Genomic DNA, 27,389 nt, shown 5'->3' with positions numbered 1-27,389 from the left:
TGAGGTGTAACAGAGTGTGACTCCCTCTAGTGGATGTAGTGTTTTTGTACAGAGTTGTGGTGTTTCCTGTCACTGTGGGCCTCACAGCACAGTAGTAAACAGCAGAGTCTGTCACTGCAGCTGAGTTGATCTGCAGATTTATTTTTCTCTTGTCATCACTCACTGTAACAGACAGTCCAGAGACTAGAACACTGAATGTTTCTCCTGTTCCTGAGTGAGACATGAGGAACTCTGGTGGTTTTCCTGGATGTTGTCGATACCAGAAGAAATAATCATCAGCAGATGCAGATTTGTGATATTTGTAGGACAGAGAGACAGACGTGTGTTCTGAAGTGAACTCTTCAGTCTTGACTGGAGTCAGTTCTTCACAGTTGATGCCTGAAGGAGAAAATAATGATGTCAAAGACAATTCACATTCACATGTTATTGGAATGAAAACTGTTTGTGTCTTATAATGTAACAAACCTGTTAGAGTGTTAAGAAGCAGCAGAGAAAATACAGAGTGATGCAGTGACAGCATGTTGAATAAAGTTCATGTTAATGGTTTGTATCTTGAACTCTGCTGAATATGGAAGCTCCTCTCTCCTCTATAGTTCAGTAACAACTCAGCTCCTCCCTGAATCTCTGCGTCTCCTCTTAGATGTGTATTTTCTCTTCTCTCTGTGACACTTCCTCCTGCTTCACACTGACTGCAGCATTTAGTTCAAGCTGAAGGTGGACCGTCTTTAGTCTGTTTTTGGAGACACTGTTATGTGTCCACATTAAACAGCATGCGTACCGTTGTCCCGAGTATGTGAGGTGATGAAGAATCAGGTGGATTATCTGTTAAAAAACGGTTTAGCCAAGCGTAGCTGCAGTCCCTAGAGTTCTCCATGTTTGTTAGCACTTAAATCTGATGGCTCTCCCAATTTTTGTATAGATTTTCGCAAAGTTAACTCTGTGACAGTGCCTGACTTTTTTCCTTTGCCCCGTGTCGAAGACTGCATAGATAGATAGATCGGCTTAATGGCTACTGGCAAGTTCCCTAAACATCTAGAGCGTCTGGTATTTCTGAATTTGTTACCCCTGATCATTTTCTACAGTACACAGTGATGCCATTTGGTGTGAGAAATGCTCTGGCCACTTTCCAGCACTTAATGCATTTGGTCCTACGTGATGTGCCGAACTGCAATGTTTATTTCGATGATGTGGTGGTGTATTCAACAAACTGAGATGATCACAGTTTGACAGGAGTGTTCAGGTGATTAGCTGCTTAGTCGTTAACCCTGAACCTTGCTAAATGTGAATTTAACATATCTTGGTAAACAGGTGGGACATGGGCAGGTTCATCCAGTAGAGGCTAAGGTGGAAGCCATACTGTCATTCCCATGTGCCACTTTCTCTGTTGTCCCCCCCTTTTCTTCTCCCTCTGAGCAGTTGCATGCCTACCTCACCTGTGCTCAGCCCTAATCACTTCTCAGTCCAAATAGTTGAGTATAAAAAAGGTGGAAAAGAACGGCCTCATTCTCTTTTGGCTCCTGAGCAGACACTCAGCAGGTGGCTGAGTGTGTGGCCTGCGTGTATCTGGAAATCTGGATCTGGACTCTGCTGTGTGACCAGACTCCAGCTTATTGAATGACGTGTGCTTTGCTTTGTTAGTTACTTTTTGTTAGGATTAAAAATTGTTAAGTCTTTCCTGTAGTGGGGAAAGTACACTTAATTCCAAAGCCACTGAATAGTTGTTAGCTGTAAGTAGGTTTCAATTGGCTTGACTTGTAGGTACTGTTGTAATTCATCAATCATGAAGACAAAAGAGAACGGTTAGGACGAACCCGTCCCAGAACTGTATGCCTGCAAGTGGTCTGCATGGCTAAATTACTTAAAACAGCTGTCAACCTTCAACCTCCATGCAGAAAAGAACTCCTCTATGGGGTTGAGGAAAGGTGAATAGGGTGGAAGGAAGAGACATACAGTACCAGTCTTGGGTGGACTTCTAACCATGTTGTTAGCAATTGAAAAAAACTGTATTATCAGCTGAGATATATTGTTTTTGAACTAATATCATTGCAGAAGCAGCGGTTTTTATTCTGTGTCTAAGGTTTGGAATATTGTTTTTGCTATTGTGGGATGTTGTGTGTATTTGTAAATAATACAAAAACAATCCATAATATTGTTGGGAGGTATAGCTTGTCTGTTAAGAAAGTGCAAGCATTGTGGAAATGTGTTCAGTGACTACAATATTGTGTGAAAACGACATGAAATGTGTGAATGGTATGGCCACAAAAGACCAATGCTGTGCTTATTGTGTTTAGTGTTTTGAAAATGTGACAACTGATTGGACAAACGCTTGTTAGAGACAGAAAAAAACTGTAAATATTTGACTCCAACATTGTTTTTCTCATTGTAAATCTATAAAAACCTCACAGTCAGATTCTCTGTCATATGAAAGAAACATCATCACAAACACTGAGGTGTAACAGTGTGTGACTCCCTCTAGTGGATGTAGTGTTTTTGTACAGAGTTGTGGTGTTTCCTGTCACTGTGGGCTTCACAGCACAGTAGTAAACAGCAGAGTCTGTCACTGCAGCGGAGATGATCTGCAGATAAACTTGGTTTCTCTCCTGGTTCAGTTCAGCAGTCAGTCGAGAGTTCACAGCTGCAGCTTTCAAAACCTCAGGCTCTTTAGTGTCAGTGATCATGAGAAGATAGTGAGGAGCAGATCCAGGATCCTGTCGATACCACTGGAGATTCTGAGCTTTCACTGAGTAGTTACAGGACAGAGAGACAGTTTGACCTTCTGCTGAAAACACTGCAGCTCTGTTGGCAGTAATATCATCTTCACAGCTGTTACCTAGTGAGAGAAACAACATTTGACAAACATCTAAACAGATGATCCTGGTAACAGTAGAGTCAACACTTTTCAAAGATGAAGTGGTGACATCTTTGAAAAGTTTCATCTTCAACAGAAGCTAAAAAATATCTTTGAGTTTGATCTTTTCTTGTGTGAATCAAACGCACCTAAAAGAGCAGAGAAGAAGAAAAGAGCAGCCAGTTTTTCCATGTTTAGGTCACTCATTCAGTGAGATGAAGCTGTGAGGAGTTTGTGTTTGGTCTTGTGTTCACAGCTGGAATTTAACAGTTCTGTACTGAGCAGACATCTCTACAGTCAGTGGGAGGAGACTCGTCTGTCACATGATCTACACTTCTAAAGCTGCTCATCACAACTAAAGACAATCTGAACTGGATCATAAGAAACCACTGAGGTGTAACAGTATGTGACTCCCTCTAGTGGATGTAGTGTTTTTGTACAGATTTGTGGTGTTTCCTGTCACTGTGGGCTTCACAGCACAGTAGTAAACAGCAGAGTCTGTCACTGCAGCTGAGATGATCTCCAGATCTACACGTGTGTCTGTTTTGTTGATATGAGCAGAGAAACCAGAAATCTCTGGACTGATGGATCCATCCTCTGAGATGAGGAGCAGGAACTCTGGTCTGGATCTCTGATGCTGTTGTTTGTACCACTGGATATTGAAGATTCTCCCCTCATATTTACAGCTCAGCTTGATGTTTCCTCCTTCTGGTACAACTTCTTCAGAACTTTCTGGCTTGATGCTGTTCATAGAACCCATGGCTGCAAAATGAACATCATGTCCGTTAGACTGTGAGAGATTCTAATATCAAGAGACTCAAGAGGTTCAGACGTTGATAGATGATCCTCTAGTGATGAAATGTAAAAGAAGACGATGTTAAAGCAGCAGGTGAAGTGAGACAGTGATTTGTTTTCAGACTCACCTATGAAGTAAGATAAAGACAGAAAGAGGGAAAACATCATGTCTTTGAGATGTTGAAGCCAAACAGAAAACAGATGAACAATGTTCTTCCTCTAAACAGCCTCTCTGCTGCACACACCTTCTCCTCACCATCAAGCTGATTCTGCTTTTACTTCCTGTGGAGACACAAACCATCTCATTGGCTGAGTCAGCTTTCAGGGGGCAGGGCCATCTGATCAATTTCTTAGAGATTCTTTCTTATAAAGTTCAGGTTCAAGTTAAAAAGAATCTGAACTGGATCATAAGAAACCACTGAGGTGTAACAGAGTGTGACTCCCTCTAGTGGATGTAGTGTTTTTGTACAGAGTTGTGGTGTTTCCTGTCACTGTGGGCCTCACAGCACAGTAGTAAACAGCAGAGTCTGTCACTGCAGCTGAGTTGATCTGCAGATTGATTTTTCTCTTGTCATCACTCACTGTAACAGACAGTCCAGAGACTGGAACACTGAGTGTTGTTCCTGTTCCTGAGTGAGACATGAGGAACTCTGGTGGTTTTCCTGGATGTTGTCGATACCAGAAGAAATAATCATTAGCAGCTGCAGATTTGTGATATTTGTAGGACAGAGAGGCAGACGTGTGTTCTGAAGTGAACTCTTCAGTCTTGACTGGAGTCAGTTCTTCACAGTTGATGCCTGAAGGAGAAAATAATGATGTCAAAGACAATTCACATTCACATGTTATTGGAATGAAAACTGTTTGTGTCTTATAATGTAACAAACCTGTTAGAGTGTTAAGAAGCAGCAGAGAAAATACAGAGTGATGCAGTGACAGCATGTTGAATAAAGGTCATGTTAATGGTTCGTATCTTGAACTCTGCTGAATATGGAAGCTCCTCTCTCCTCTATAGTTCAGTAACAACTCAGCTCCTCCCTGAATCTCTGCGTCTCCTCTTAGATGTGTATTTTCTCTTCTCTCTGTTACACTTCCTCCTGCTTCACACTGACTGCAGCATTTAGTTCAAGCTGAAGGTGGACCGTCTTTAGTCTGTTTTTGGAGACACTGTGATGTGTCCACATTAAACAGCATGAGTACCGTTGTCCCGAGTATGTGAGGTGATGAAGAATCAGGTGGATTATCTGTTAAAAAACGGTTTAGCCAAGCGTAGCTGCAGTCCCTAGAGTTCTCCATGTTTGTTAGCACTTAAATCTGATGGCTCTCCCAATTTTTGTATAGATTTTGGCAAAGTTAACTCTGTGACAGTGCCTGACTTTTTTCCTTTGCCCCATGTCGAAGACTGCATAGATAGATAGATCGGCTTAATGGCTACTGGCAAGTTCCCTAAACATCTAGAGCGTCTGGTATTTCTGAATTTGTTACCCCTGATCATTTTCTACAGTACACAGTGATGCCATTTGGTGTGAGAAATGCTCTGGCCACTTTCCAGCACTTAATGCATTTGGTCCTACGTGATGTGCCGAACTGCAATGTTTATTTCAATGATGTGGTGGTGTATTCAACAAACTGAGATGATCACAGTTTGACAGGAGTGTTCAGGTGATTAGCTGCTTAGTCGTTAACCCTGAACCTTGCTAAATGTGAATTTAACATATCTTGGTAAACAGGTGGGACATGGGCAGGTTCATCCAGTAGAGGCTAAGGTGGAAGCCATACTGTCATTCCCATGTGCCACTTTCTCTGTTGTCCCCCCCTTTTCTTCTCCCTCTGAGCAGTTGCATGTGTTGGGATTAGGGGCGTGATTGGTTATGAATTTAGAATATTAATAATTAATTAATTATGGAATAATTAATTTCTTATAAAAGTTGAGTAAAACTCAAATCGGGGCACCACTTCTCTCAAACAGAGGAGAACAATCGGTTCTGAATGAACCATTAATTCATAACCTCCAAAAACAGTCTCATAAATTAAGCCGACTACCAATTTGGATTAGGGTTAATAATTAACTTAATAATTGATAAATCACAATACTACATCAATAGTTAGGTGAATTGAAGGATTGGAGTTCTACAGGGAAGAGGTTGGCAATATACACACTTGTGCAGTATTAATCAGACCAGACTGTATATATTATAAAACATTTATTAAAAAGACATCAAAGATTTAAACAAGAATATCTACAAAATGTAACTATATACAGTGTGTGTGTGAAAGAGAGAGAAAGAGGGAGTCTGTGTGTGTGCAGGTCAAATGGTCAAGTCAGATGGTGGTAGACTACAACTCAAGATGGCGGTTGACAAAGAAACTACAAGATGGCGGAATCAAAGATGGCTTCTTGACCGCATGGCTGCTGTGTTTCTTGGTTAACTACTTTTGTAAGCTGAGATGCCAGGTTAGATGAGAGGTTAGAAGCATGCACATCTAGAGCTGAAAGCTAAGAAGCATGGACATCACTAATATCATATTAACCTAAATCTAGACATTACAACAACACTTTATGCGAGCAAGTAAGCTCAGTACAACATTTCATCTATGCTTAGCCAAGTAGTGTAATGCTATGCTAGGCCCAGTTACGTTACCAAGTCCTTAAAAGATGCAAAAGTGTCTTTTTGAGGTGCTGTCTGTTGGTCCAGGAACAGTAGATGGTTGACTGTGTTTCTGGTGTCTGTGGCTCAGGTTCCTCCTCACAAAGTTAGCTAGTTGGAGCTAACTTGGCTCTGGATCCTTGGTTGATCCTCAGGCAGGCTCTGGTGTCGCTGCCTCTGATGGGAGGATAGCAGGCTGCTGTGAGCGGGCCTGCTCGAAGATCAGCAGAGAGGGTCTCTTGCTGCTGGAAGCTTGTTAAGCTCTGTGCTGAAGGGTCTTCAGTCGGAGAGCTGACGTCTGTGTCCTTCCTGCACCCCAAAAGGGCAGGGGAGAGCAGAGGAGCCTGTGTCCTCCGGTGAGGTGGAGAAGAGAAGAGCGAAGAGAAGAGCGAAGAGAAGAGTGAAGAGAAGAGAGAGAAGGCGGGGAAACCTGGCTTTTGTATTGCCTGTTACATGGGGTCACATGTCCCAAAGTGACCACTGAGGTGGGTTTCCCACTGATGTGTGGAAGATAAGGGATCTTTATTGACTGAGTTTTATGACATTCTTTGTCTTTGAGCAAGGGGCCATGTGTTCTCCATCCAAGATGCATGTGACTCCATCTTGAATAAGCTGATCCCCAACAATGGTATGGCCACAAAAGACCAATGCTGTGCTTATTGTGTTTAGTGTTTTGAAAATGTGACAACTGATTGGACAAACGCTTGTTAGAGACAGAAAAAAACTGTAAATATTTGACTCCAACATTGTTTTTCTCATTGTAAATCTATAAATCTATCTCTGTCAGATTCTCTGTCATATGAAAGAAACATCATCACAACCACTGAGGTGTAACAGTATGTGACTCCCTCTAGTGGATGTAGTGTTTTTGTACAGATTTGTGGTGTTTCCTGTCACTGTGGGCCTCACAGCACAGTAGTAAACAGCAGAGTCTGTCACTGCAGCTGAGTTGATCTCCAGATCTACACATTTGTCTGTTTTGTTGATGTGAGCAGAGATACCAGAAATCTCTGGACTGATGGATCCATCCTCTGAGATGAGGAGCAGGAACTCTGGTCTGGATCTCTGATGCTGTTGTTTGTACCACTGGATATTGTAGATACTCCCCTCATATTTACAGCTCAGCTTGATGTTTCCTCCTTCTGGTACAACTTCTTCAGAACTTTCTGGCTTGATGCTGTTCATAGAACCCATGGCTGCAAAATGAACATCATGTCCGTTAGACTGTGAGAGATTCTAATATCAAGAGACTCAAGAGGTTCAGACGTTGATAGATGATCCTCTAGTGATGACATGTAAAAGAAGATGATGTTAAAGCAGCAGGTGAAGTGAGACAGTGATTTGTTTTCAAACTCACCTATGAAGTAAGATAAAGACAGAAAGAGGGAAAACATCATGTCTTTGAGATGTTGAAGCCAAACAGAAAACAGATGAACAATGTTCTTCCTCTAAACAGCCTCTCTGCTGCACCTTCTCCTCACCAGCTGATTCTGCTTTTACTTCCTGTGGAGACACAAACCATCTCATTGGCTGAGTCAGCTTTCAGGAGGCAGGGCCATTTGATCAATTTCTTAGAGATTCTTTCTTATAAAGTTCAGGTTCAAGTTTAAAAGAATCTGAACTGGATCATAAGAAACAACTGAGGTGTAACAGAGTGTGACTCCCTCTAGTGGATGTAGTGTTTTTGTACAGAGTTGTGGTGTTTCCTGTCACTGTGGGCCTCACAGCACAGTAGTAAACAGCAGAGTCTGTCACTGCAGCTGAGTTGATCTGCAGATTTATTTTTCTCTTGTCATCACTCACTGTAACAGACAGTCCAGAGACTGGAACACTGAGTGTTGTTCCTGTTCCTGAGTGAGACATGAGGAACTCTGGTGGTTTTCCTGGATGTTGTCGATACCAGAAGAAACTATCACTTGTTGACAGTTTGGGATATTTGTAGGACAGAGAGACAGACGTGTGTTCTGAAGTGAACTCTTCAGTCTTGACTGGAGTCAGTTCTTCACAGTTGATGCCTGAAGGAGAAAATAATGATGTCAAAGACAATTCACATTCACATGGTATTGGAATGAAAACTGTTTGTGTCTTATAATGTAACAAACCTGTTAGAGTGTTAAGAAGCAGCAGAGAAAATACAGAGTGATGCAGTGACAGCATGTTGAATAAAGGTCATGTTAATGGTTCGTATCTTGAACTCTATTATGGAAGCTCCTCTCTCCTCTATAGTTCAGTAACAACTCAGCTCCTCCCTGAATCTTTGCGTCTCCTCTTAGATGTGTATTTTCTCTTCTCTCTGTTACACTTCCTCCTGCTTCACACTGACAGCAGCATTCAGCATGTTTGGCTGTATTTTTAATGTGTGTCTCCTGTAAGTAAATAATATCTGCCTTTAAGCTTTTCAAATGTGCCAGAATTTTCCCTCTTTTGACTTGATGATTCTTGCAATATCACCATTTGAAAACACAGTGGTCATATATATTAATATGGTACATTTAGATTATAACAAAGTGTGCTGTAGAGTTCCACCATTGTAGTATCAGAATACCTGAGATGCTGTATTAGAACATGAACATGAACAAAAACAACAATACAACCAAACAATAAGAACAATGTAATGTTCTCCGGGACCCTCTGCCTCTCTTCCCCTTGCCTCTGAGAACGAACTTCTCCTAGATCAAACCTACTAGCCTCATAACTGTCCATATTAACCTGTGCTGGTGACATTTTTGACACTCATAAACTTCTGAGAAGAGAGTCTCAGGATGTGTTCCTGGACTGGATCATGATGGATCTGTGCAATGATCTGTCGGGGAGGGGCATCAGCTGCAGCTGCCCTGCCGCGGATTCTGTGCACACAGTCAATTTTGACTGGTTTGTTGCCAAAGTTTCCTCTCCCAGGAGCTTCGGAATGAGTTTGGTAACAAAGTCCGTAGGATTACCTTTTTCCATTCCCTCTTTGACTCCAATTATGCAAATGTTTTGCCTCCTGGAGAGTAAGACCAAGTCATCCCGTCTCTCGCCAAGTGATTGGGCTGTATCCTCCCACCTTGCACACCAATCTTCCAAGGTCTTGATTCGGGACTCCTGATCGTTCAGATCGCTCACATTTGAAATCTCTCCTCAACATCTGCCATTGTCTGCTTCAAATCCACAAGAGATATTTGAAGTGTGTCAAACCTTTTGTCGACGTTCTGGCTCAGCTGATTGATAGCAGAAATTATGTCTTTGGTGGTCGGCATCTCACCGAGCGGCGCATCGTCGGTGTGTTCACTGCTGGCGTTAGCCCCACTGTTAGCGCTGTCTGCATTCAAGCGTTTACAAAATATTCTTGTTAAATCGAGTTTTTAAATTGTTTTGTTCATATAATGGAGCGGAGCCTCACTCAAACACGTCTATCTCATCTCGCGCCCTAAGTGGTTACCCCTGTTTATAGATTTAATACAAGAACTTTGTGATTCACTTTATGAAAATCAAGAAACACAGAACCAACCAAATCACCTTTAACCTTTAACCCACATAGATGTGTTTGTTTTAATATTATTTGAATGTAAAAGAAAACATGTTCAGCTTAAGGAGAAACCACAGTTTTGCTTTGTATTTAAGATACGATAAGATACGATAAGATAAGATAGTCCTTTATTTGTCCCGCAGTGGGGACATTTGCATTGTCACAGCAGCAAGACAGTAAAGATAAAGATAATAAAAAATAAACATGCATTACCAAAAAAGGAAATTACAATATAAGAAGATATTAACACTTAGACTATATAAAATTAGTTAAAAATAGAATGTAGAATGTACATTTTAGACAGAATACACACAATTGATATTTACAGTATAAATATGTATAGGTATATTGCACTTGTGAGAATTTACAGTATATTGCACGTGGAAGGGAGGAAGGAATGAGGAGCCTGGTTATGTGTGGTCTACTGCGAGCTGTGTTTATCATTTCACAACTTTATTTAGCTGATAATTAAATCATTTGTGTTGAAGGGGCGAGTAAAACAATAGAAGTTCTTGACTCGTTAATGTTGGAAGAATTGACCCGAAACAAGCTTCTTTCATAATTACTGGACCTTACTGGAATACATGATGATGTATCTTCAACACATGTGATGTTTTAAGAAGAGTTACATTCAATAAAAATATTGTAGGGCCCAGGATTGAACCCTGAGGTAAACCATAAGAAATCAGAGCTTTAGAAAACAATATTAAAAACACTAAAAGAGAACAGAAAATATTACAATACAATGTTATATTTCCAACCAGTTCATGGACACATTTATCACATTGTATAATCTGTTTTTAATACTTTCTGTAAATGATTCCATGACTGATATTAAATATTTGACTCACAGTCAGATTCTCTGTCATATGAAAGAAACATCATCACAAACACTGAGGTGTAACAGTGTGTGACTCCCTCTGGTGGATGTAGTGTTTTTGTACAGAGTTGTGGTGTTTCCTGTCACTGTGGGCCTCACAGCACAGTAATAAACAGCAGAGTCTGTCACTTTAGCTGAGATGATCTCCAGATCTACACGTTTGTCTGTTTTGTTGATGTGAGCAGAGAAACCAGAAATCTCTGCGCTGATGAATCCGTCCTGTGTGATGAGGAGCAGGAACTCTGGTCTGGATCTCTGCTGCTGTTGTTGGAACCACTGGATATTGTTGATACTCCCCTCATATTTACAGCTCAGCTTGATGTTTCCTCCCTCTGGTACAACTTCTTCAGAACTTTCTGGCTTGATGCTGTTCATAGAACACATGGCTGCAAAATAAATATAATTCATGTCCGTTAGATTGTGAGAGATTCTAATATCAAGAGACTCAAGAGGTTCAAAAGTTGACAGATGATCCTCTAGTGATGACATGTAAAAGAAGACGATGTTAAAGCAGCGGGTGAAGTGAGACAGTGATTTGTTTTCAAACTCACCTATGAAGTAAGATAAAGACAGAAAGAGGGAAAACATCATGTCTTTGAGATGTTGAAGCCAAACAGAAAACAGATGAACAATGTTCTTCCTCTAAACAGCCTCTCTGCTGCACCTTCTCCTCACCATCAAGCTGATTCTGCTTTTACTTCCTGTGGAGACACAAACCATCTCATTGACTGAGTCAGCTTTCAGGGGGCAGGGCCATCTGATCAATTTCTTAGAGATTCTTTCTTATAAAGTTCAGGTTCAAGTTAAAAAGAATCTGAACTGGATCATAAGAAACCACTGAGGTGTAACAGAGTGTGACTCCCTCTAGTGGATGTAGTGTTTTTGTACAGAGTTGTGGTGTTTCCTGTCACTGTGGGCCTCACAGCACAGTAGTAAACAGCAGAGTCTGTCACTGCAGCTGAGTTGATCTGCAGATTGATTTTTCTCTTGTCATCACTCACTGTAACAGACAGTCCAGAGACTGGAGCACTGGGTGTTGTTCCTGTTCCTGAGTGAGACATGAGGAACTCTGGTGGTTTTCCTGGATGTTGTCGATACCAGAAGAAATAATCACTAGCATCTGCAGATTTGTGATATTTGTAGGACAGAGTGACAGACGTGTGTTCTGAAGTGAACTCTTCAGTCTTGACTGGAGTCAGTTCTTCACAGTTGATGCCTGAAGGAGAAAATAATGATGTCAAAGACAATTCACATTCACATGTTATTGGAATGAAAACTGTTTGTGTCTTATAATGTAACAAACCTGTTAGAGTGTTAAGAAGCAGCAGAGAAAATACAGAGTGATGCAGTGACAGCATGTTGAATAAAGTTCATGTTAATGGTGTGTATCTTGAACTCTGCTGAATATGGAAGCTCCTCTCTCCTCTATAGTTCAGTAACAACTCAGCTCCTCCCTGAATCTCTGCGTCTCCTCTTAGATGTGTATTTTCTCTTCTCTCTGTTACACTTCCTCCTGCTTCACACTGACTGCAGCATTTAGTTCAAGCTGAAGGTGGACCGTCTTTAGTCTGTTTTTGGAGACACTGTGATGTGTCCACATTAAACAGCATGCGTACCGTTGTCCCGAGTATGTGAGGTGATGAAGAATCAGGTGGATTATCTGTTTAAAAAACGGTTTAGCCAAGCGTAGCTGCAGTCCCTAGAGTTCTCCATGTTTGTTAGCACTTAAATCTGATGGCTCTCCCAATTTTTGTATAGATTTTCGCAAAGTTAACTCTGTGACAGTGCCTGACTTTTTTCCTTTGCCCCGTGTCGAAGACTGCATAGATAGATAGATCGGCTTAATGGCTACTGGCAAGTTCCCTAAACATCTAGAGCGTCTGGTATTTCTGAATTTGTTACCCCTGATCATTTTCTACAGTACACAGTGATGCCATTTGGTGTGAGAAATGCTCTGGCCACTTTCCAGCACTTAATGCATTTGGTCCTACATGATGTGCCGAACTGCAATGTTTATTTCGATGATGTGGTGGTGTATTCAACAAACTGAGATGATCACAGTTTGACAGGAGTGTTCAGGTGATTAGCTGCTTAGTCGTTAACCCTGAACCTTGCTAAATGTGAATTTAACATATCTTGGTAAACAGGTGGGACATGGGCAGGTTCATCCAGTAGAGGCTAAGGTGGAAGCCATACTGTCATTCCCATGTGCCACTTTCTCTGTTGTCCCCCCCTTTTCTTCTCCCTCTGAGCAGTTGCATGCCTACCTCACCCGTGCTCAGCCCTAATCACTTCTCAGTCCAAATAGTTGAGTATAAAAAAGGTGGAAAAGAACGGCCTCATTCTCTTTTGGCTCCTGAGCAGACACTCAGCAGGTGGCTGAGTGTGTGGCCTGCGTGTATCTGGAAATCTGGATCTGGACTCTGCTGTGTGACCAGACTCCAGCTTATTGAATGACGTGTGCTTTGCTTTGTTAGTTACTTTTTGTTAGGATTAAAAATTGTTAAGTCTTTCCTGTAGTGGGGAAAGTACACTTAATTCCAAATCTACTGAATAGTCGTTAGCTGTAAGTAGGTTTCAATTGGCTTGACTTGTAGGTACTGTTGTAATTCATCAATCATGAAGACAAAAGAGAACGGTTAGGACGAACCCGTCCCAGAACTGTATGCCTGCAAGTGGTCTGCATGGCTAAATTACTTAAAACAGCTGTCAACCTTCAACCTCCATGCAGAAAAGAACTCCTCTATGGGGTTGAGGAAAGGTGAATAGGGTGGAAGGAAGAGACATGCAGTACCAGTCTTGGGTGGACTTCTAACCATGTTGTTAGCAATTGAAAAAAACTGTATTATCACCTGAGATATATTGTTTTTGAACTAATATCATTGCAGAAGCAGCGGTTTTTATTCTGTGTCTAAGGTTTGGAATATTGTTTTTGCTATTGTGGGATATTGTGTGTATTTGTAAATAATACAAAAACAATCCATAATATTGTTGGGAGGTATTGCTTGTCTGTTAAGAAAGTGCAAGCATTGTGGAAATGTGTTCAGTGACTACATATTGTGTGAAAACGACATGAAATGTGTGAATGGTATGGCCACAAAAGACCAATGCTGTGCTTATTGTGTTTAGTGCTTTGAAAATGTGACAACTGATTGGACAAACGCTTGTTAGAGACAGAAAAAAACTGTAAATATTTGACTCCAACATTGTTTTTCTCATTGTAAATCTAGAAAAACCTCACAGTCAGATTCTCTGTCATATGAAAGAAACATCATCACAAACACTGAGGTGTAACAGTGTGTGACTCCCTCTAGTGGATGTAGTGTTTTTGTACAGAGTTGTGGTGTTTCCTGTCACTGTGGGCTTCACAGCACAGTAGTAAACAGCAGAGTCTGTCACTGCAGCTGAGTTGATCTGAAGTTTGACTCCATGTTTGTCTTCAGACAGTTGAGTGAAGAATCTTTTTTTTTTTAGAGAATCTGCTGGTTTTGTAAAATTAGAGCCTGAGATGTAAATAAGGAACTCTGGTGGTTTTCCTGGATGTTGTCGATACCAGAAGAAATAATCACCAACAGCTATTGTTGTGTGATATTTGTAGGACAGAGAGACAGACGTGTGTTCTGAAGTGAACTCTTCAGTCTTGACTGGAGTCAGTTCTTCACAGTTGATGCCTGAAGGAGAAAATAATGATGTCAAAGACAATTCACATTCACATGTTATTGGAATGAAAACTGTTTGTGTCTTATAATGTAACAAACCTGTTAGAGTGTTAAGAAGCAGCAGAGAAAATACAGAGTGATGCAGTGACAGCATGTTGAATAAAGGTCATGTTAATGGTTCGTATCTTGAACTCTATTATGGAAGCTCCTCTCTCCTCTATAGTTCAGTAACAACTCAGCTCCTCCCTGAATCTTTGCGTCTCCTCTTAGATGTGTATTTTCTCTTCTCTCTGTTACACTTCCTCCTGCTTCACACTGACAGCAGCATTCAGCATGTTTGGCTGTATTTTTAATGTGTGTCTCCTGTAAGTAAATAATATCTGCCTTTAAGCTTTTCAAATGTGCCAGAATTTTCCCTCTTTTGACTTGATGATTCTTGCAATATCACCATTTGAAAACACAGTGGTCATATATATTAATATGGTACATTTAGATTATAACAAAGTGTGCTGTAGAGTTCCACCATTGTAGTATCAGAATACCTGAGATGCTGTATTAGAACATGAACATGAACAAAAACAACAATACAACCAAACGATAAGAACAATATAATGTTCTCCAGGACCCTCTGCCTCTCTTCCCCTTGCCTCTGAGAACGAACTTCCCCTAGATCAAACCTACTAGCCTCATAACTGTCCATATTAACCTGTGCTGGTGACATTTTTGACACTCAGAAACTTCTGAGAAGAGAGTCTCAGGATGTGTTCCTGGACTGGATCATGATGGATCCGTGCAATGATCTGTCGGGGAGGGGCATCAGCTGCAGCTGCCCTGCCACGGATTCTGTGCACACAGTCAATTTTGACTGGTTTGTTGCCAAAGTTTTCCTCTCCCAGGAGCTTCGGAATGAGTTTGTGTAGTAACTCACGGGAGACTTCTTGCTGAACATGAGGGAAGGTTTATTTTCTTAAGGACGAACACAGTGTAGTCACGATCACAGCATCTACATAGTACCCAGAGCTTATTGTCTTCTTCACTTCTGTAACATGCCCAACAGGCAACTACTCGACTCATTGCCCCCCCTAGTGGACATGTATATACTGCTCTCAGTTCCCACAGTTATTACATCCCTCTCCCCTAAAGCAATTGCTATACAACTTCACTGGAACCTTATAACTGTCTTTAACTCCTGTTAAGTGCCAAACAACACTATTAAGTTTCCCTTAATTCAACTGAAAATCCTTAAGATAGCTGGGCAACTTAGTTTCCCTTTTTGACTGTCTTCTTACTGGAGTTGCATTTGTTACCATTCCTTGTTCAGTCTCTGAGCTTCCTACAGCTTCAACAACTGCTGGCTCCTCCAACTGGTCACCACTGAATAGCACCTCCTCAGCTTCCAGCCATGCTTCATCAGCCTGACTTGGCCGACTAGCATCCGCAGGTTGGTTGCTGTTGCATTTCCCTGGTCTCTGGTGGTGAGTGTGAATCTGGTCCACATGTCTCCTCACTACTCTCCCATCACCCAGCATCACCTTGTAGGACACTGGTCCAGTCACCGACTCAATAATTCCCGGAATCCACTTGGGTCCTAGACTGAAGTTCTGGGTCATCACTGAGTCTCCTGTTTTGAACCAACGTCCTTTTGCCTTTTTATTGTGATCTTTTATCTGTCTTTCTTGGTATTCCTTCACTCTCCTGCTTAGGTCTGGGTGGATTGAATCCAGGGTGCAACGTAGCTTCCTCCCGAGAAGCAGCTCTGCTGGGGATAGACCTGTTGTAGTGTGAGGAGTCACTCTGTAGCTAAATAATACTCTGGCTACCTTAGCTGTCAGTGTGCCTTCTGGACATTTTTTCATCATTCTCTTGAATGTTTGTACCCCTCTTTCTGCTAACCCATTACTGGCGGCGTGGTAGGGTGCAGAGGTCACATGACGGATACCATTTTTGTTCAGGAAGTCTTTGAACTCGGTGCTGGTGAAACAAGTGCCATTATCAGACACCAACAACTCAGGCAGTCCATGGTTGCTAAAACTTGTACGCAGGCACTCAATTGTGGTGGCTGAAGTGGCAGAGTTCACGTCCATCCACTTTGAATGTGCATCAACAAGCACAAAAAACATCTTTTCCATAAACGGTCCGGCATAATCCACATGGATACGGCTCCACGGTTTGTCAGGCCAATCCCAGGGGTGTAATGGAGCTGGTGCAGGAATGTTGCGGTGCTCTTGACATGTTGTACAGCCCTTTACAGTATCCTCCACCTCTTTGTCCACATTTGGCCACCATACATAACTCCTAGCCAATGCCTTCATTCTGGACACTCCTGGGTGGCACTGATGAAGCTGCTTCATAACATTTCCTCGACCTGGATGTGGCACAATCACTCTCGAGCCCCATAACACACACCCATTCTGGATACTGAGCTCATGTTTCCTCACCTCATAAGGGGCAAACTCCTCCCCTTTCAGTTTTGATGACCAGCCAATTTGTACCATCTCCCGCACCCTCGAGAGTACTGGATCTTTGTCTGTCCATGCTTTCACTTGATCAGATGTCACCAGCGTGATGTCAGAGCTCTCTAGCATGAGAACTCTCTCTTCCAGTCTCTCCACCTCCACTTTTCCTGGTAAAGGAAGGCGGCTCAGAGCATCCGCATTGCCGTGATACTTCCCTTCCTTATACACTATCGAATATTCGTAGGCTCTCAAGGTTACCGCCCACCTTTGGATTCTGGGTGAGGCCATCTGTGGTACAGCTCGCATCTCACTGAAAAGTGACAACAAAGGCTTGTGATCTGTCACTTTAGTGAAGTTCCGTCCATAAATGTACTTATGGAAACGTTTTATTCCAAACATCACTGCTAATCCTTCTTTATCCAGTTGTGAATAGTTCTTTTCCGCTGCATTTAAAGTTCGTTATGACCCAGAAAAATCACTTCCTCATTCATGAATAAGCATTTGGCTCTTTTAAGTCGCAGACCAGCTTCTTCTAGCCGATTCAGCACCATGGACAGAGTCTGCAGGTGCTCTTGGTCGTCTTTCCCTGTGAGAAGAATGTCATCCAGGAAGATGGTGATACGAGGAATGCCCTGCAGCAGTCCCTCCATGGTCCGTTGAAATATCGCTGGGCTTGATGAAACACCAAAAGGTAGCACTCTGTATGTGAACAATCCTTTATGCGTATTTATGGTCACATACTTCTTTGCTTCCTCATCCAAGGGAATCTGGTGATAGGCATGACTCAGATCTAACCTTGTGAACTTCTGTCCCCCTGAAAGCGTAGCAAACAGATCCTCAATTCTGGGGATTGGGTACTGTTACAGTTTTGAGATCTGATTTACAGTCAGCTTGTAATCTCCGCACAGTCTTACTGTGTCATCAGGTTTTAACACAGGAACCACAGGCGCGGCCCACTCAGCATGTTTTACTGGTTCAATAACCTCCTGAGAAAGGAGACGGTTTAGTTCAGCCTCAACTCTACCTCTCATGGCATATGGGACGGGCCTGGCTTTAAAAAACCTGGGGACTGCTTCCTTGTCCACATATATTTTTGCTGGGGGGCCTTTAAATCTCCCGAGTTCCTCGTTGAAAACCTCCCCATACTCCACCAGTACCTCCTCCAAGGTCTCTTTTTTTACATGATGGATTTGGGTTTCTGGTCTCCCCTGTACCTCTTCTGAGGTTTCTTCCTGGACGTGATGGACCTGGGGTGCTGCTCTCCACTGTAAACCTAGCCTCCTAATCCAGTACCTACCTACCAGACTGGGGCCTGAACCTGCTACAACTACCACAGGTAAGTCTTGCACTCGCCCTTTGTGCTGCACCTTAACCACAGCTGCTCCCAAGACTTGTACTCTATGCCCTGTATATGTTCTGATATGTTCTACACCCGACATGGGCGTAGCTTTGGTGCCTCTTTTCCCCCCAAGGTTTTGAACACTGAGTGGTTCATGACTGTTACCCCACAACCTGAGTCCATCTCAAACTGCATGTCCATCTCATTAACGGTCAGTGTCTCTATGAATGGCTCTTCTGCTGGTACATCAAGTTCATCTATTTTGTACAGTGTGAACATGACTTCCTCTGTATCAATGCCCTCTTTGTCATCCTCCCCCTGGCTGACATAATTTGCTCCCTGAGTTCTCCCCTGCTTTCCTGTCTGTACACCACCCCCTCTAGTCTTTGAAATACTAGCTGGGCCTTTGGACCTACACACTCTACACGTTTGTCTGTTTTGTTGATGTAAGCAGAGAAACCAGAAATCTCTGCGCTGATGAATCCGTCCTCTGTGATGAGGAGCAGGAACTCTGGTCTGGATCTCTGCTGCTGTTGTTGGAACCACTGGATATTGTAGATACTCCCCTCATATTTACAGCTCAGCTTGATGTTTCCACCCTCTGGTACAACTTCTTCAGAACTTTCTGGCTTGATGCTGTTCATAGAACACATGGCTGCAAAATAAATATAATTCATGTCCGTTAGACTGTAAGAGATTCTAATATCAAGAGACTCAAGAGGTTCAAAAGTTGACAGATGATCCTCTAGTGATGACATGTAAAAGAAGACGATGTTAAAGCAGCGGGTGAAGTGAGACAGTGATTTGTTTTCAAACTCACCTATGAAGTAAGATAAAGACAGAAAGAGGGAAAACATCATGTCTTTGAGATGTTGAAGCCAAACAGAAAACAGATGAACAATGTCTTCCTCTAAACAGCCTCTCTGCTGCACCTTCTCCTCACCATCAAGCTGATTCTGCTTTTACTTCCTGTGGAGACACATACCATCTCATTGGCTGAGTCAGCTTTCAGGGGGCAGGGACATCTGATCAATTTCTTAGAGATTCTTTCTTATAAAGTTCAGGTTCAAGTTAAAAAGAATCTGGACTGGATCATAAGAAACCACTGAGGTTTGTTGCCAAAGTTTTCCTCTCCCAGGAGCTTCGGAATGAGTTTGGTAACAAAGTCCGTAGGATTACCTTTTTCCATTCCCTCTTTGACTCCAATTATGCAAATGTTTTGCCTCCTGGTGAGTAAGACCAAGTCATCCCGTCTCTCGCCAAGTGATTGGGCTGTATCCTCCCACCTTGCACACCAATCTTCCAAGGTCTTGATTCGGGACTCCTGCTCGTTCAGATCGCTCACATTTGAAATCTCTCCTCAACATCTGCCATTGTCTGCTTCAAATCCACAAGAGATATTTGAAGTGTGTCAAACCTTTTGTCGACGTTCTGGCTCAGCTGATTGATAGCAGAAATTATGTCTGTGGTGGTCGGCATCTCACTGCGCGGCGCATCGTCGGTGTGTTCACTGCTGGCGTTAGCCCCACTGTTAGCGCTGTCTGCATTCAAGCGTTTACAAAATATTCTTGTTAAATCGAGTTTTTAAATTGTTTTGTTCATATAATGGAGCGGAGCCTCACTCAAACATGTCTATCTCATCTCGCGCCCTAAGTGGTTACCCCTGTTTATAGATTTAATACAAGAACTTTGTGATTCACTTTATGAAAATCAAGAAACACAGAACCAACCAAATCACCTTTAACCTTTAACCCACATAGATGTGTTTGTTTTAATATTATTTGAATGTAAAAGAAAACATGTTCAGTTTAAGGAGAAACCACAGTTTTGCTTTGTATTTAAGATACGATAAGATACGATAAGATAGTCCTTTATTTGTCCCGCAGTGGGGACATTTGCATTGTCACAGCAGCACGACAGTAAAGATAAAGATAATAAATAATAAACATGCATTACCAAAAAAGGAAATTACAATATAAGAAGATATTAACACTTAGACTATATAAAATTAGTTAAAAATAGAATGTAGAATGTACATTTTAGACAGAATACACACAATTGATATTTACAGTATAAATATGTATAGGTATATTGCACTTGTGAGAATTTACAGTATATTGCACGTGGAAGGGAGGAAGGAATGAGGAGCCTGGTTATGTGTGGTCCACTGCGAGCTGTGTTTATCATTTCACAACTTTATTTAGCTGATAATTAAATGATTTGTGTTGAAGGGGCGAGTAAAACAATAGAAGTTCTTGACTTGTTAATGTTGGAAGAATTGACCTGAAACAAGCTTCTTTCATAATTACTGGACCTTACTGGAATACATGATGATGTATCTTCAACACATGTGATGTTTTAAGAAGAATTACATCCAATAAAAATATTGTAGGGCCCAGGATTGAACCCTGAGGTAAACCATAAGAAATCAGAGCTTTAGAAAACAATATTAAAAACACTAAAAGAGAACAGAAAATATTACAATACAATGTTATATTTCCAACCAGTTCATGGACACATTTATCACATTGTATAATCTGTTTTTAATACTTTCTGTAAATGATTCCATGACTGATATTAAATATTTGACTCACAGTCAGATTCTCTGTCATATGAAAGAAACATCATCACAAACACTGAGGTGTAACAGTGTGTGACTCCCTCTGGTGGATGTAGTGTTTTTGTACAGAGTTGTGGTGTTTCCTGTCACTGTGGGCCTCACAGCACAGTAGTAAACAGCAGAGTCTGTCACTTTAGCTGAGATGATCTCAGATCTACACGTTTGTCTGTTTTGTTGATGTGAGCAGAGAAACCAGAAATCTCTGCGCTGATGAATCCGTCCTCTGTGATGAGGAGCAGGAACTCTGGTCTGGATCTCTGCTGCTGTTGTTGGAACCACTGGATATTGTTGATACTCCCCTCATATTTACAGCTCAGCTTGATGTTTCCTCCCTCTGGTACAACTTCTTCAGAACTTTCTGGCTTGATGCTGTTCATAGAACACATGGCTGCAAAATAAATATAATTCATTCCGTTACTGTAAGAGATTCTAATATCAAGAGACTCAAGAGGTTCAAAAGTTGACAGATGATCCTCTAGTGATGACATGTAAAAGAAGACGATGTTAAAGTAGCAGGTGAAGTGAGACAGTGATTTGTTTTCAAACTCACCTATGAAGTAAGATAAAGACAGAAAGAGGGAAAACATCATGTCTTTGAGATGTTGAAGCCAAACAGAAAACAGATGAACAATGTTCTTCCTCTAAACAGCCTCTCTGCTGCACCTTCTCCTCACCATCAAGCTGATTCTGCTTTTACTTCCTGTGGAGACACAAACCATCTCATTGGCTGAGTCAGCTTTCAGGGGGCAGGGCCATCTGATCAATTTCTTAGAGATTCTTTCTTATAAAGTTCAGGTTCAAGTTAAAAAGAATCTGAACTGGATCATAAGAAACCACTGAGGTGTAACAGAGTGTGACTCCCTCTAGTGGATGTAGTGTTTTTGTACAGAGTTGTGGTGTTTCCTGTCACTGTGGGCCTCACAGCACAGTAGTAAACAGCAGAGTCTGTCACTGCAGCTGAGTTGATCTGAAGTTTGACTCCATGTTTGTCTTCAGACAGTTGAGTGAAGAATCTTTTTTTTTTTAGAGAATCTGCTGGTTTTGTAAAATTAGAGCCTGAGATGTAAATAAGGAACTCTGGTGGTTTTCCTGGATGTTGTCGATACCAGAAGAAATTATCATTAGCATCTGCAGATTTGTGATATTTGTAGGACAGAGAGACAGACGTGTGTTCTGAAGTGAACTCTTCAGTCTTGACTGGAGTCAGTTCTTCACAGTTGATGCCTGAAGGAGAAAATAATGATGTCAAAGACAATTCACATTCACATGTTATTGGAATGAAAACTGTTTGTGTCTTATAATGTAACAAACCTGTTAGAGTGTTAAGAAGCAGCAGAGAAAATACAGAGTGATGCAGTGACAGCATGTTGAATAAAGGTCATGTTAATGGTGTGTATCTTGAACTCTGCTGAATATGGAAGCTCCTCTCTCCTCTATAGTTCAGTAACAACTCAGCTCCTCCCTGAATCTTTGCGTCTCCTCTTAGATGTGTATTTTCTCTTCTCTCTGTTACACTTCCTCCTGCTTCACACTGACTGCAGCATTTAGTTCAAGCTAAAGGTGGACCGTCTTTAGTCTGTTTTTGGAGACACTGTGATGTGTCCACATTAAACAGCATGCGTACCGTTGTCCCGAGTATGTGAGGTGATGAAGAATCAGGTGGATTATCTGTTAAAAAACGGTTTAGCCAAGCGTAGCTGCAGTCCCTAGAGTTCTCCATGTTTGTTAGCACTTAAATCTGATGGCTCTCCCAATTTTTGTATAGATTTTCGCAAAGTTAACTCTGTGACAGTGCCTGACTTTTTTCCTTTGCCCCGTGTCGAAGACTGCAGATAGATCGGCTTAATGGCTACTGGCAAGATTCAAGATTCAAAGATTCAAGATTCAAGATTCAAGATTCAAAGTGTTTATTGTCATATGCACAGTAAAGAAACATGTTTCCCTGTACAATGAAATTCTTACTTTGCTGTCCACTCAGAAAACACCAGCATAAAGTAGAAAAGAGATGCTTTTGTAGAAAAAAAAAAGTATAAATATACATAAGAAAAATATAAATATTACAAATAAACTAAAATAACATATATGCATAAAATAAGTGTAAACATATGCATATATACAAGGAATAAGAGTATTACAAAAAACTAACATAACATATATGCATAAAATTAGTGTAAACATATGCATATAAACAAGAAATAAGAACTGTACATAAAGTGAACACTGGTTGTGCAATTTAACAGATTTAAAGTGACATGTTTCAGGTTTTAAAGTGACGGTAACAGATTAAAGTGACAGTGTAACCAGGTGACAGGATTATTGTAGTCCCGTTCAGCTGTTGAGGATTCTGATGGCAGTGGGGTAAAAAAGAGTTCTTTAGACGGGTTGTCCTGCATTTGGCACTCCTGTACCTCCGTCCTGAGGGCAGGAGTGTAAACAGTCCATGTTGTGGGTGGGTGCTGTCTTTGATGATGGTGGCAGCTCTCCTGTGGACTCTGCGGTGGTAGATGCTGTGCAGTGAGGGCAGTGGGGACCTGGTGATCCTCTCAGCTGTCTTTACCACTCTCTGCAGGCGTTTGCGGTCCATGGCTGTAGTGCTGCCGTACCACGCGCTGATACAGTTGGTCAGACTGCTCTCCACGACACAGCTGTAGAAGTTGCTGAGGATCTTTGTTGACATGCCAAACTTCCTCAGCCTCCTCAGAAAATACAGCCGTTGCTGTGCTTTCTTGAGCAGCTGTGTTGTGTTGGTGGTCCATGTGAAGTCCTCAGTGATGTGGACCCCGAGGTACTTAAAGCTGCTCACCCGCTCCACTTCAAGATCCCGGATAAACAGTGGTTGGTGAGGTCTCCTCTCCTTCCTCATGTCCACTATCATCTCCTTCGTCTTGTCTGTGTTTAGGGTGAGGTTGTTGTCCTCGCACCAAGAAACCAGACTGTCCACCTCCGTCCTGTAGGCCGCTTCGTCCGCCGCAGTGATGCATCCTATCACTGCAGTGTCGTCAGCAAACTTCAGGATGATGTTGTCTTTATGGGAGGCGACACAGTCATGTGTGAACAGGGTGTAGAGGATGGGGCTGAGGACACATCCTTGTGGAGTGCCAATGTTTGTGATGATGCTGGCTGATGTTTTATTGCCAATCCTGACAGTCTGGGGTCTGCCAGTCAGGAAGTCAAGGAGCCAGTCGCAGAGGGTGGGGTGAATGCCAAGGGTGGACAGCTTGTGGGTGAGTTTGTAGGGGATGACCGTGTTGAAGGCGGAGCTGTAGTCTACAAAGAGTATCCTGATGTAGGACTCCTTGTTTTCCAGGTGGGACAGGGAGTGGTGGAGGACAGCTGTGATGGCGTCGGTGGTGGACCTGTTGGGTCGGTAGGCGTACTGCAGGGGGTCCAGTGAATCCGGGATGCTGCTCTGAATGTGCGCCAGCACCACTCTCTCGAAACACTTCATTATGATAGGAGTGAGTGCTACTGGTCTGTAGTCATTCAGGCAAGTGTGTGGGCTCTTCTTGGGGAGGGGGACGATGGTTGTTGTTTTGAAGCAGGAGGGAACGGTGCTCTGGTTTAGGGAGAGGTTGAATATGGATGTGAAGACATCAGCCAGCTCGTTAGCACATGCTCTGAGTGCACGGCCAGGAATGTTGTCTGGTCCTGCTGCCTTGTGGGGGTTGATTTTCTTCAGGACTTTGTGGACCTGACCTGAAGAGACTGTTGGTGGTGGTGAGGGGGGTCCAGTGGTCCAGGTGTGTGTGTGTGTCCCTGTGTTGTTTGTTGTAGCCTCAAAGCGGGTGTAGAAAGTGTTGAGGTCGTCTGGCAGGTTGTCTGTGGAACTGATGGTGCTGGTGGTGGTCTTGTGGTCTGTGATGTGCTGCAGGCCCCTCCACATCCGCCCAGAGTCAGCAGTGGAATAGAAGCTGTCCAGCTTCTCTCTGTACTGCCTCTTTGCCGCTGTGATGGCGTGTCTCAGTCTGTACTTGGCAGTTTTGTACTCAGCTTCGCTGCCTGATTTAAATGCAGTGGAGCGAGCACGCAGCATGCTTCGTACCTGAATGTTTACCCAGGGCTTCTGGTTGGGGAACTTCCTGACATGTATGGTGGGCACGATGTTGTCAACACACGTGCTGATGTACCCAGTCACATACTCAGCGTAGTCCTGTACACTGACAGAGGAGTCCTCCAGAGTGGCTGCAGCTTTAAAAACATCCCAGTCTGTCGTAGCAAAACAGTCCTGCAGGATGCTTTCGGTTCCCTAAACATCTAGAGCGTCTGGTATTTCTGAATTTGTTACCCCTGATCATTTTCTACAGTACACAGTGATGCCATTTGGTGTGAGAAATGCTCTGGCCACTTTCCAGCACTTAATGCATTTGGTCCTACGTGATGTGCCGAACTGCAATGTTTATTTCGATGATGTGGTGGTGTATTCAACAAACTGAGATGATCACAGTTTGACAGGAGTGTTCAGGTGATTAGCTGCTTAGTCGTTAACCCTGAACCTTGCTAAATGTGAATTTAACATATCTTGGTAAACAGGTGGGACATGGGCAGGTTCATCCAGTAGAGGCTAAGGTGGAAGCCATACTGTCATTCCCATGTGCCACTTTCTCTGTTGTCCCCCCCTTTTCTTCTCCCTCTGAGCAGTTGCATGCCTACATCACCTGTGCTCAGCCCTAATCACTTCTCAGTCCAAATAGTTGAGTATAAAAAAGGTGGAAAAGAACGGCCTCATTCTCTTTTGGCTCCTGAGCAGACACTCAGCAGGTGGCTGAGTGTGTGGCCTGCGTGTATCTGGAAATCTGGATCTGGACTCTGCTGTGTGACCAGACTCCAGCTTATTGAATGACGTGTGCTTTGCTTTGTTAGTTACTTTTTGTTAGGATTAAAAATTGTTAAGTCTTTCCTGTAGTGGGGAAAGTACACTTAATTCCAAAGCCACTGAATAGTCGTTAGCTGTAAGTAGGTTTCAATTGGCTTGACTTGTAGGTACTGTTATGGGAATTATGCACCTCATGTAATACATGAAGACAAATGCTCAATGCAACCGTTGATGTGACCTGAGACCACTCACTCTTTGTATTGTTAATGTAACTGTTGGATGCGACTTTTGGCCAGTGACCATATGTATTGTTTTAGGAACTGTTTGAAGTAACTTGTGAATAGAGACAATGGGTCTGCAACTGAGGGCAAGGTGATAACAAACCCACAGAGGCGGGGGTCTGCACCTTATGGCAGGGTGATAGCTGACCCATTGAGACAGATAAATACCTTGCGATTCCTACAAGACAGGGAGTCTTCACTTTGTAACTGGCCTGTGTGTGTTGCTTTGTGAATGCTCCTCTTGTACAAGATTAAACCCTTGTTTGGACACTGAGCTGACTCCGATCTCCTTCCTATGGATCTAAATTCTTTTGACAGGTACTGTTGTAATTCATCAATCATGAAGACAAAAGAGAACGGTTAGGACGAACCCGTCCCAGAACTGTATGCCTGCAAGTGGTCTGCATGGCTAAATTACTTAAAACAGCTGTCAACCTTCAACCTCCATGCAGAAAAGAACTCCTCTATGGGGTTGAGGAAAGGTGAATAGGGTGGAAGGAAGAGACATACAGTACCAGTCTTGGGTGGACTTCTAACCATGTTGTTAGCAATTGAAAAAAACTGTATTATCACCTGAGATAAATTGTTTTTGAACTAATATCATTGCAGAAGCAGCAGTTTTTATTCTGTGTCTAAGGTTTGGAATATTGTTTTTGCTATTGTGGGATGTTGTGTGTATTTGTAAATAATACAAAAACAATCCATAATATTGTTGGGAGGTATAGCTTGTCTGTTAAGAAAGTGCAAGCATTGTGGAAATGTGTTCAGTGACTACATATTGTGTGAAAAAAACTGTAAATATTTGACTCCAACATTGTTTTTCTCATTGTAAATCTATAAAAACCTCACAGTCAGATTCTCTGTCATATGAAAGAAACATCATCACAAACACTGAGGTGTAACAGTGTGTGACTCCCTCTAGTGGATGTAGTGTTTTTGTACAGAGTTGTGGTGTTTCCTGTCACTGTGGGCTTCACAGCACAGTAGTAAACAGCAGAGTCTGTCACTGCAGCTGAGTTGATCTGAAGTTTTACTCCATGTTTGTCTTCAGACAGTTGAGTGAAGAATCTTTTTTTTTTTAGAGAATCTGCTGGTTTTGTAAAATTAGAGCCTGAGATGTAAATAAGGAACTCTGGTGGTTTTCCTGGATGTTGTCGATACCAGAAGAAATAATCACTAGCTGTCATTGTTGTGTGATATTTGTAGGACAGAGAGACAGACGTGTGTTCTGAAGTGAACTCTTCAGTCTTGACTGGAGTCAGTTCTTCACAGTTGATGCCTGAAGGAGAAAATAATGATGTCAAAGACAATTCACATTCACATGTTATTGGAATGAAAACTGTTTGTGTCTTATAATGTAACAAACCTGTTAGAGTGTTAAGAAGCAGCAGAGAAAATACAGAGTGATGCAGTGACAGCATGTTGAATAAAGGTCATGTTAATGGTGTGTATCTTGAACTCTGCTGAATATGGAAGCTCCTCTCTCCTCTATAGTTCAGTAACAACTCAGCTCCTCCCTGAATCTCTGCGTCTCCTCTTAGATGT

General features: G+C 42.3%; 2 protein-coding genes and 1 gene segment (V, D, J or C); all 3 read right to left on the bottom strand.

Annotated features, from left to right (window-relative positions):
- Positions 1-703: 703 nt before the first annotated feature.
- On the bottom strand, positions 704-4,147 carry LOC122768265. Its single transcript, XM_044024129.1, has 4 exons — positions 3,772-4,147; positions 3,311-3,610; positions 2,562-2,830; positions 704-730 (listed from the first exon to the last, which is right to left on the bottom strand). The coding sequence occupies exons 1-4, from the start codon at positions 3,809-3,811 to the stop codon at positions 704-706; spliced, it is 636 nt and encodes a 211-aa protein (XP_043880064.1). The 5' UTR covers positions 3,812-4,147.
- A 3,047-nt stretch (positions 4,148-7,194) lies between these two features.
- On the bottom strand, positions 7,195-7,862 carry LOC122769641 (the record flags this gene model as incomplete). The annotated part of the segment is given in 2 exon segments: positions 7,195-7,484; positions 7,646-7,862. Coding segments are annotated over 2 exon segments (330 nt in total), but the record flags the coding sequence as incomplete, so codon positions are not given.
- Positions 7,863-10,227: 2,365 nt separating this feature from the next.
- Positions 10,228-12,269, bottom strand: LOC122768256. Its single transcript, XM_044024117.1, has 4 exons — positions 11,980-12,269; positions 11,504-11,892; positions 11,228-11,318; positions 10,228-11,062 (listed from the first exon to the last, which is right to left on the bottom strand). Exons 1-4 carry the CDS (start codon positions 12,032-12,034, stop codon positions 10,662-10,664), a joined length of 936 nt encoding a protein of 311 aa, XP_043880052.1. The 5' UTR covers positions 12,035-12,269; the 3' UTR covers positions 10,228-10,661.
- Between the last annotated feature and the right edge of the window lie 15,120 nt (positions 12,270-27,389).

This window comes from Solea senegalensis, linkage group LG1, assembly GCF_019176455.1.
Source record: "Solea senegalensis isolate Sse05_10M linkage group LG1, IFAPA_SoseM_1, whole genome shotgun sequence".
Lineage (NCBI taxonomy): Eukaryota > Metazoa > Chordata > Actinopteri > Pleuronectiformes > Soleidae > Solea > Solea senegalensis.
The sequence above is the reverse complement of the archived record's forward strand: the minus strand, read 5'-3'. Positions and strand labels throughout refer to the sequence as shown.

Coding starts and splice junctions, on each gene's coding strand:
- LOC122768265 (XM_044024129.1), bottom strand. CDS start 3,811: ATGATGTTTTCCCTCTTTCTGTCTTTATCTTACTTCATAG. Junction 2,831..3,310: donor CTGTGCTGTGAAGCCCACAG/TGACAGGAAACA, acceptor TTCTCTCACTAG/GTAACAGCTGTGAAGATGAT. Junction 731..2,561: donor TGCAGATCATCTCCGCTGCA/GTGACAGACTCT, acceptor CTCCAAAAACAG/ACTAAAGACGGTCCACCTTC.
- LOC122768256 (XM_044024117.1), bottom strand. CDS start 12,034: ATGCTGTCACTGCATCACTCTGTATTTTCTCTGCTGCTTCTTAACACT. Junction 11,893..11,979: donor GCTTCTTAACACTCTAACAG/GTTTGTTACATT, acceptor TTTCTCCTTCAG/GCATCAACTGTGAAGAACTG. Junction 11,063..11,227: donor GTCTTTATCTTACTTCATAG/GTGAGTTTGAAA, acceptor TTTATTTTGCAG/CCATGTGTTCTATGAACAGC.